The sequence below is a fragment of the Mobula birostris genome, chromosome 27 (assembly GCF_030028105.1).
Source record: "Mobula birostris isolate sMobBir1 chromosome 27, sMobBir1.hap1, whole genome shotgun sequence".
Lineage (NCBI taxonomy): Eukaryota > Metazoa > Chordata > Chondrichthyes > Myliobatiformes > Myliobatidae > Mobula > Mobula birostris.
The window spans coordinates 18,598,697-18,609,237 of record NC_092396.1 but is presented as its reverse complement, the minus strand read 5'-3'; the positions used below and the strand labels follow the sequence as shown (position 1 = coordinate 18,609,237).

At 43.1% G+C, this 10,541-nt stretch overlaps 1 protein-coding gene across 1 annotated transcript; it reads right to left on the bottom strand.

Moving 5' to 3' along the window:
* Positions 1-2,586: 2,586 nt before the first annotated feature.
* On the bottom strand, positions 2,587-9,851 carry mrps16 (mitochondrial ribosomal protein S16). The gene is made up of 4 exons (XM_072244824.1): positions 9,768-9,851; positions 7,763-7,799; positions 3,669-3,929; positions 2,587-2,916 (listed from the first exon to the last, which is right to left on the bottom strand). Exons 2-4 carry the CDS (start codon positions 7,773-7,775, stop codon positions 2,777-2,779), a joined length of 414 nt encoding a protein of 137 aa, XP_072100925.1. The 5' UTR covers positions 7,776-7,799; positions 9,768-9,851; the 3' UTR covers positions 2,587-2,776.
* Between the last annotated feature and the right edge of the window lie 690 nt (positions 9,852-10,541).

Genomic DNA, 10,541 nt, shown 5'->3' with positions numbered 1-10,541 from the left:
GATTGAAGTCCATAAGTTGTCAGAAGGAAGATCAGCTAATATCTGCACTGATTCTCTCTATGTTTTTGGAGTTGTTCATAATTTTAGAAACTTATGGAGACAAAGAGGATTTCTTACTGTAGTAAGAATCTCAAACAAGAATGGCCAACTAGTACAAGAACTCATGAATGTTATACGACTGTCTTCAGAAGTTACTGCATTAAAATGTAAAAGCCACTGCTAAATGACTGTAATGGAAAGCCATAGAAATGCACTCACGGATGAAATTGCCAAAAAGGTAGCAGAGGAAAAGAGTAAACAAAAAGTACCAATAACATATACAATGAACCCGACAACTGGAATTAAGAAACAAAGTTAACTCTGAATCACAGGCGAACATACAAAATATTTGAGAATTGCAAGCTCAATGCTGTTCATGGGAAAAGTTGTTCTGGCAAGAGAATGGAGGGAATTTAAAGTCATAGACTGTAGCCCAACTATGTTGCTTCCTTATCTGGCAGAGCTGATACACTCCATAGGACCTTTGGAGTGCAAAGGATGATCAACAGATTCTCCCAATCCAAAGTTCAGGGCACAACCTTGACAAACATTTGAAATTTGCATGACGTGCCAGAAAACGAATCCTGGAGCAGTGGAAAAGTTACCACCATCTAGCGCTCCTGATCCACCTGGTCCATTTTTACACTTACAAGTGGACAACATTTCTTTACCAAAGTGTCAAGAATACTCAGATATACTTGTAATTGTGGAAAACCCACTGCTACACACAGAGCAAAACTCTGATCAAGGACGATATTCCTAGATGGGATTGCCATGACACATTGACTCTGACCAAGGGACACATGTCACTGTGAGTGTTTGTCAAGAATTATGTCTACTGATGAATATTGAATAGTCTTTTCATTGTCCCCATCACCCAGTCATCAGAGCCAGTCGAACAAATGAATGGAACTATCAAATGACTAAGTATCACAGCGTATCATGGCCTACGGTTCTTTATATGGTCTTATGTAGCATCAGAGCAAACCCAAACAAGAAAACTAAACAAAGTCCATTCGAGATGCTATGTCAGTGCTAAGAGCTCTCGGTCTCAGAGAGGCTGATATACATTATAGCAGACAGTTTAGTTAAATATTGTGTAAAATTGAGCCAAGCTATCCAGTCTGCTTCTCAATGAATTTCTGCTACTTAGGAAGATCAACAGAAGAACACACTCTGATTCCTTGTGAGTGGGTCCTGATTAAGAAACCAGAAAGGGAACCACTGGGAGCTGGAGGTGAGGGTTCTTATCAAGTGCTGTAAGTTACCAACTCAGCGCTGAAAGCAGAATGTAAAAGTAATTGGATACACACCAGCCACCGCAAGCGAGCCAATGTGGTAACCGACAAGGACAGCAAGTGTTGCGGGTAATGTTAGTAACCCCTTGGCCACAGTACCTACACTGTTGGCTACAGTGAGTAAATCACTAACCAGCTAGAAAACTTCAAGCAAGTCAACAACTACTGAACATTATGAAGTTAATTCTAACATCAGTTGTCATATTTTGCCAATTTTGCCTACTTACTATGAGTATTAATATTCATACTAATATGCCTCATCATAAATTACACATTTTTATTTATTTCAAGGTAATCATTGATAGAATAATTCAAACTCACATAACTGTGCCTATTAAGTTGCCTAACCATGACATAATCTTATCAATACTTAGATGAATATATACCCTTTGATATTTCATAAGTAGATTTTAATTATTTTATATGTAACATAGGTACCATAAGTTTCTCTGTCTCTTTTATTTCAGATGTAATGATTCTATATGTGTAATTTAGAATCAATGTTAACTTGGTACTGCAGTATAGAATAAGCAATCTCTCATAGGTTAATTCTTATCTATAATTTTGAATGAAATTTTCTTTCTCTCTTTGGGTATAAAATAGCTAAACACAAAGCAGTGTCATCGTAATCTTAGTCTTTAATCTTAGCTTTCTCTTCACTAGTTAACCCCTAACACTGTCTAACTTTCCTCTGTTCTATCAACTCTTAACAAATATGACCGTGAAACAAGTTTTGTGCATTTTTCTTGACTTCTAAAGGAAGCTTGGATTAAAATATTAGAATCCAACACCTCCCAGTCACCTTCTAGTTGTCCTCCTTCCCCACCTCCCACCTTCTTATTCTGGCATCTTCCCCCTTCCTTTCCAGTCTTGCTGAAGGGTCTTGGATCGAAATGTCAACGGTTTATTCATTTCCATAGATGCTGCCTGACATGTTGAGCTCCTCCAGCAGTTTGTGTGTTGACCTCCTGTGCCAAGAGCATATGTCTGCACGGCAAGATTATGTCATTTGAAATTACCCAGAACAATTCCCTGATACCAGCAGAAACTGGAAGTAGAGTTAAAATTTGAAAGAACAACCGCTTCAATTAGTTAACATTTGAGTTGAAAAGGGTTCCACTGTGCTCAGATGAACTGAAATAAACAGCCAACTGTTACGATATAAATACGACATGCCACTCCCATCTTGCACTGTGTCTGAGCATTCTGAGCTATCATATTCTAATGAAATACTGGGAGATACACAATATTAAAAGACACTGGCTTTAATGTGCAATTCTTAGTACACTGGGAATAATCCCTATGACAACACTACTTGCTTCTACAGATACAGGTTGAATTCAAAGGGATATCTCATCATTTTGTTGCAGACAACACTCCGTTAAACACAGCTGACTGTAACTGTCCATCTGCAGGAGACAACTGCTGACCCCAGCCCCTTACTCAGCTGGCTGCTCATCCTCCGCAGCATTCGCAGCCTCTTCTTCCGATGCAGCCTCTGCCTTCAGTGCTTGTGCCCGGTGGAATCTTTCTGCGTTGGTCACTGTCATGGGGTGCAGAGGGAAAAAGCCAGACAGGCCTAGCAATCAAACAAGGGACAGGTTAGCGTTTAGTGGATCAACTTCCAGTTTCTCACAGTCACATGGCATGGTTATGTGTTCTTCAGCCCATACGTTAATCCCATTTTATTCTCCCGATATTCCCTCCCACTCCCCCACATGCTACTCTTTATCTACACACTAGGACCAATTTACAGTAGTCAATTAATTCACCAAGCTGCCTACTTTTGGGGTGTGGAGGAAACCCAGAGGTATCCTGGGTGGTCACGCGGTACAAACTCCACACAGACCACACTGGAGGTCACTGGAGCCACGAAGGAGGAGGTCCACCATCCACGCCACTGGCTCGCTGTTGGAACTGAGACACGGACAGTTTGACCTTTAAGTGAGGAACCCTTTGCCATCTGTCCGTCCACCCAAACTACGCCCTCTCTGGGGTCACATATCCCGGCTGACCAGATCCAGCGGGTGGTTCACAGTGCAACAAACACAAAATTAAACTGGACACCAGCTCCCCCTGGTGTTAGATCATGGGACAGCACTGCCTGCGATGGCTCAGAAGCACATCGAAAACCTTCCAGCCTGTGTTGGCGGGACAGGGAGGGTGATGTGGGGACTGTGCTGTAGTTACCTACACCTGACAGGATTAGGCTGATACCTGAGATCTTCAACATCTTGTCTCTAGCAAATGACTATTCAAATCCCAGATCCTTCTGAAAGAGGAGTAACTCAAAAAAATTAGTGAGGAATGAAACACAAGGGGCACTCTTACCTAGCAGCTTGGCGACTGGCTTCGTCATTTGTGCGCCACAGCCCAGCCAATACTTGATCCTGTCCAAATTCAAACTGACCAGCTTCTCATTGAAGACGTTGGGCATGGGGTCGTATGAGCCCAGCTGCTCCAGGTACTTGCCATCTCGGGCCCGCTTGTTGTGCGCAGCCACGATCTTGTAAAACGGGCGATTGGTGCAGCCGCCCAGAGCCAGGCGGATGCACACGAACCCTCGGTGGTAGTATTTCAGCAATGCCGGAGCTGAGGAAGAAATGACACAAATTCTTCTATCACCAGAACTGAGGCCACCCCCCCACCCCCGCCAAGCCCTGCGCACTGAGGGGATGCTGCGAGGAAGCAAGTGGTGGCTGGGCGAGGTAGTCCAAGGGCAGAAATCTCCAGCTGGCTTTCAAAGGAGAAAGAGGCAAACACTTACTAAACAGCTGATTATTGACTACAGGGGGAAGAAGCTGGAGGTCTATGAGTCAGTCCTAAATAGGGGATCGATGGTGAAGTGGGTCAATAGCTTAAAATTCCTTAGCACTAACATATCAGAGGATCTGGCCTGGGACCAACATGTGTCATCACAAAGAAGGCATGACAGCACCCCTTCTTTCTCAGGGGTTTCCACAGATTCAGCACGTCACCAAAACCTTTGACAGACCTACAGATACAGAGTGGAGAGTATCCTAAGAGGTTGCATCACAGTCTGGTGTGGAAACCTCATGCCCAGGAAGAGAAAAGGCCACGGAAAATGATGGACACCGCCCAGTCCATCACAGGCAAAGCCCTTCACACCTTTGAATACTTTTACATGGAGCACTGCCACAAGGAAAACACATCCAAAAACCTTCATCACGCAGGCCGTGCTGTCTTCTCACTACTACCATCAGGTAGAAGGTACAGAGGCCTTAGGTCCCACACCACCAGGTTCAGGAATAGTTATTACTCCACAACCATTAGGCCCCTGAACCAGTTTGGATAACTTCAATCATCACTACTCTGAACTGACTCTCTATCAAGAACTCTTTACAACACATGTTCTCAGGATAGTTTTTTTAAATTTACAGTTCGTCTTCTTTTTCACATAGGCTGAAAATGGCAGATGGAATTTAAGTGCAAATTGTGGCACTTTGGGAGGAAAAACCAAGGTAGGACATACACAGTGAACAGTGGGGTACTGAGGAGCACAGCAGAACAAAGTGATCTGGGAATACAAATCCGTAATTCCTTGAAAGTGGCATTACAGGTAGATAGAACCATAAAGACAGCTTTTGGCACATCGATGTTATAACTCAGAACATTGAGTACAGGAGTTGTGATTTTATGTTGAATCTGTATAAGACAATGATGAGGCCAAAATTTGAGTATTGTGTGCAGCTCTGATCACCTACCTGCAGGACAGGTATCGGTAAGACCGGAAGAGTACAGAGAAAATTTACAAGGATGTTGCCAGGGCTTGAGGACTAAGTTATAGGAAAAGGATTAAAAGGTTAGGAAGATTTTCCCTGGAGCATAGGAGCATGAGGGGAGATTTTATAGAGGCATACACGTTCAAAGTAAATTTATTATTGATGTACATACATGAACCATATACAACCCCGAGACTAATTTTCTTGAGGGGATGTTCTCAATAAATCCATAACAGAATAACAACCATAATAGAATCAATGAAAGACGGCACCAGCTTGAGCTTTCAACTAGTGCAAAAGACAACAAACTGCGCAAATACAAAAAGAAAGAAATAATAATAATAAATAAGCAATAAATATCGAGACCATGAGATGAAGAGTCCTTGAGAGTGAGTCCATAGAATGGGAGAACATTTCAATGATGGGGCACATGAAGCTGAGTGAAGTTATCTGCTTTGATTCAAGAGCCTGATGGTTGAGGGATAGTAACTGTTCCTAGACCTGGTGGGGTAAGTCTGAGGCTCCTGAACTTCCTTCCTGATGACAGCAGCAAGAAGAGACTATGGTCTGGGTGGTGGGGGTCTCTGATGATGGATGCTGCCTTCCTGTGACAACGTTTCATGTTGCTGTGTTCAATGGTGGGGAGGGCTTTACCCATGATGGACTGGACCACGTCCACTACTTCTCATAGGATTTTCCATTTAACACTGGTGTTTCCACACCACACATCTATAGAAGTTTGTTGAAGTTTTAGATGTCATGCCCAATCTTCACAAACTCCCATGGAATTGAAGGTGATGCCATACTTTCCTCATAATTGCACTTGCGTGCTGGGCCCAGACAGGCATTCTGAAATTTAAAGTTGCTGACCCTCTCCACCTCTGGACCTCCGGTTTCCTCTTCCTGAAGTCAGTAATCAACTCCTTGGTCTTGCTGACACTGAGTGAGAGCATGTTGTTGTGGCACCACTCAGCACGATTTTCAATCTCCCTCTTATATGCTGATTCATCACCACCTTTGATTTGCCCTACGATAGTGGTATCAAATTGAATATGGCACTGGAGCTGTGCTTAGCCATGGTCATAAATGTAAAGTGAGTAGAACAGGGGGCTAAGCACACAGCCTTGTGGTGCATCTATGCTGATGGAGATTGTTGTTGCCAATTGAACTGACTGGGGTCAGCAAGTGATGAAATTGAGCATCCAGTTGCATAAGGAAGTACTAAGCCCAAGGTCTTGAAGCTTATTTATAAGTTTTGAGGCTTTTTTCCACTGAGGTTGGTTGAGACTAGAACTAGAGGTCATAGGTTAAGGATGAAAGGTGAAATGTTTAAAGGGGGAACTACTTCTTCACTCAGAGGGTGGTGAGAATATGAAACGAGCTGCCAACGTAAGTGGTGGATGCAGGTTTAATTGCAACATTTAAGAGAAGTATGGACAGGTACACGGATGGGAGGAGTATGCAGGGCTATGCTTCATGGGACTAGGCACAATAAGTCTGGAACAGACTAGATGGACTGAAGGGCTGTTGTGCTTTATGACTATGGTTGTCTTCCTTTGCCTGCTTATGTATAGTTCTTCGTAAACTCTATTATATTTATTTTTTCCTCTGTAAATGTAAAGGTAATATAGGGTAACAGATATATGCTTTGATAATAAATTTACGTTGACTTATGGGAGAATGTTCCAGAATTGATAGTAGTCTGACTTAGTCAGCAACACTTGGGATCAGAACGTATACTGAGAGGGTGATCAAACTGAAACCTCAGCTCCATGATCGTTGCTGTTAACAATGCCACAGCTCTGTAAAAATGTCATGCCCCGACCACATTTTCCCTCCACCAATACTATTGAAAACAATGCAATTTTTAAAAATTGTTTCCTTGCTTTATGCAAAATTGATGCTGTTTTTTGCCTAGTGCAAGGCATCACTTCAAAGTAATTCACTGCCTGAGAAGCACTTTGAGATGGGATAAACTGCCACACAATTCTAGCCTTTTCAGTCTCAGGGTTCTGAGTATTCACAGTGAAGTTGGGAATGACTTGCCAGGGAGAAGACGAGAGTCGGACTGAGAAGTGGTGATGACAGATGGGGACAAGGTGAGGGAGCACCCAAACTACAGAACCTCAAGTACTGAAAGGTGATCAAGGGAGCAAGGGTTAATTTCCTCCAGCTCGATTTCTCAACAGCTGAAGTAAGTAGAGAGGCAAGTGGACAATAGAGAGATGGAAAACTACACATAAGGAGAGAACAATTATAGGGATTTCAATCATAAGCTGAGAACTGAGGTTATGACATCTCGTTCATAGAGCTGAGGCATTGTCAGATGCACAGGGTTACAGTGGTAGACCAAGAAAGATTCAGCCTTAACCAGGAATGGATGAGGTCAACGAGTAACTAGAACTGCGACATGGAAATTTCCGCCAAGACTAACAAATCACTTTGGTCGTAAATGTAGGAATACAACCAGGAAAGAGTGAAAATATCATGGATGTTTTGGGGAAGGGAGTGGGATTAGGAACTGCTAGGCACCAGAGCTCCCTCAATTTCCTTGCAGAGACATCAAGCATAAATGCAACCCATGTAAAATGATCTGACCTTGCGGACAGAGTTAAACACTTTCTGAGTTCAAAGCTAACAATATAATCTAGCTGGATGGCACTAAATTCAAACAATACTTACAAAGATGTACCATGATTTTCCTCTTCCAATTTTATGCCTGGGGAAAAGGGAAATGAATAAAATAAATTAACAATAAAATTAATTTACATTTGTTATTTGAGAATAAAATTATGAGAAAGCTACATAGGGCTGACAGGCCAAAACAGTTTCTATTAGCATCTTATAGTCTTATGGCATTGGTTTCAATAGCTTTCTTCTGGCCAGGGAGATGTTATGGACTATATCACAGCATTGTCTCTTTTATTTTTACTCTTGCACTTTATTCGTTGTAAAGTCCTTTGAACTACATTGTTTGCATGAAAAATGCTCTATAAATAAGTTATTAATATTATCCCTCTGCACTGCAAGCTTCCATGTTATTCGTGTTCAGTCTTTTCTATGCACATCAAGGTGTCTGTGTTTTAAAATTTAGTTAATTCCCATCCTGAACTTGTCACTTTCTAATCCTCACACTCAAACTCTTTCCAAAAGGAGTGACAGGGGAAAGATCAATACCCTAAAACCCAGGTTGTTTGCCCCCATTTCACATCGACCAAGAGTTCTGATATCTACTTAGCCCCAAACAGCCTTTCTAGCAGAGACCATTTAACAAAGCCCAGATCAGAGACCTGAGCACCCTGTACCACACCATGCAATGTCATTGAAAGCTGATAACCAATTTCTTATATTAGAGCCTTTAAGATGTGCTGCAATTATAGGTCCAGTATTTCCAAATGAAAACTCATCATGTATACAATGTTACATCGTCACAATCTGGACAGTGCCAGCTCGCATTTATTGCTCATCCTGATCACCCTTGAGAAGGTGGTGAACGGCCATCTTAAACTACTGCAGTCTGCATGATGATTCTTCCAGGTACCTGCTGCCCTTGTCCTTCTTAGTAGCAGAGATAATGGGTTTGGGAGGTGGTGACAGTGCAGCCATTGTCTGTCTGTGAAAGAGGGCATGAATGTTCAGGGTGGTCAATGGTGGTGGGGGGCGGGGGGAAGAATGTCAATTAAATAAGCTGGATAGAATTGAGCTCCTGGTGCTGCACTCATCCAGGCAACTGCAGAGTGTTCCATAACACTCACAAGTAGATTGTAAGATACAGAAGGAAATCTGCAGATACTGTCCTTTATCAGACTCCCCCTTCTCCAGCCCTCATCTCTTTCACCAATCAACTTCCCAGCTCTTTACTTCACCTCTTCCGAGATTCACCTATAATCTTGTGATTCTTCCTCCCCACTCCCCCTCCCACTTTCTTACTCAGCCCAAAATGTCAAATGTACTCTTTTCCACAGATGCTGCCTGGCCTGCTGAGTTCCCCCAGCATTTTGTGTGTGTTGTATAGGATGTAGGAGCCTCTATAAGAGGTGAGCCATTCAGCCCATCGAGTTTGCCCATTATTCAATCCTGGTGCATTTATTTCCCCTCTTAACCTCATTCTCCTGCCTTCTTCCTTGACATCTTACTAATCAAGAACTTATCAACCTTCTGCTTTAAATGACTTAGCCTCCACAGCCATCTGTGGCAATAAATTCCATAGATTATCATCCCTACTCATCTCTGTTCTAAAGGGACGTCCTTTTATTCTGAGGCTGTACCCTCTGGTCCTAGACACTCCACTAATGGAAACAACCACTGCACGCCATTCTATTCAAGCCTTTCAATTTTGCCTTTCAGAAAGTGGAACGGCTTTGGAGATTCGGGAAATGAATCAAATGCTGCGAGACGTCTTATAGCCGCGTTTTGTTTAATGCAGCTGAGCCAGTTGAGTTTCTGGCCACTGAATAAGCCAACTCTTAGGAAACTGATAGTGAAGGTTAATTGCACTGAGTATCAAAGGGACACGATTGTTGGAGCTGGCCAGTGCTCCGGAATAAGAGGAGGAGGAGGTTGAAGAGGCCGCGACGACTGCCCTTCCATACCGTACACACGCCCTACAGCTGAAAGAGCTGCCTACAGAGCTCACAGCCGGGACTGGGCACCTGAGCATTCCTGTTCAGTCGGCTCTCCCACTCACCTTCACCGCTCTCCGACTCCCCAGCTCTCACAGCTGAAGCTTGGACGGCGCCATCTTGCCGCACTCTGAACCGGAAGTCGAACCCTGGAGCGGAGTTGTCAATCACGGATTAAATGAGAAAGTTGGCGCATTGTTTCTGCAGGTTAATACGGTTGCTGCCAGAATTCACAGAGTGAATTATAATGCAGGTGTTTGCCGATTGAAAACTGCTACACTTTGAGGACAAGGCAGCAAATTTTATTATACTTTATCAATACTTTGTGGTTTTTTTAAAGTTGTTATAGCCAGGAATGATATTGGAGACAAGCTCCCACTACCCATTAAATGTTCCCAGTCTGCGATTCAAATAGCCTCAGACAACCAAGTCCAGCTCCTGGCCTTCACGTGTGTCTTAAATACTAAGTCTGGCAGAACCATTTCTACTGACAGAAGGGGCAAAGCAGACGTCTCACCTCTCCCAGAAGTTCTGGGAGTCTCCCCCCCCCCCCACATATTGATAGTGGCTCCCTGATGCCCGCAAATTATATACAATATCCCGGAAATCGATTTTTTTGAGAGTGAGCGAGAGAGAGAGAGCCATGGCTGAGTGTTCCAAAAAAAGAAAATATAAAACATACGTCACCCCAGACTACCCTAAAGTGTACCCCTGCCTAATAGGGGTCAAAAATAACGAGAGTGTTGCTTGCTGCACTGTTTTCAACAGTGACTTTTCTATTGCCCATGGTGGGTTAAGACTGCAAAAGACATGTTGAGGTGAGTATAACAGGTGTCATT

Bases quoted from the DNA above. Each gene is read 5' to 3' on its own strand.
- mrps16 (XM_072244824.1), bottom strand. The intron at 2,917-3,668 runs GTAAGAGTGCCC...TTTGATTGCTAG, and splicing joins GCCAGTCGCCAAGCTGCTAG to GCCTGTCTGGCTTTTTCCCT.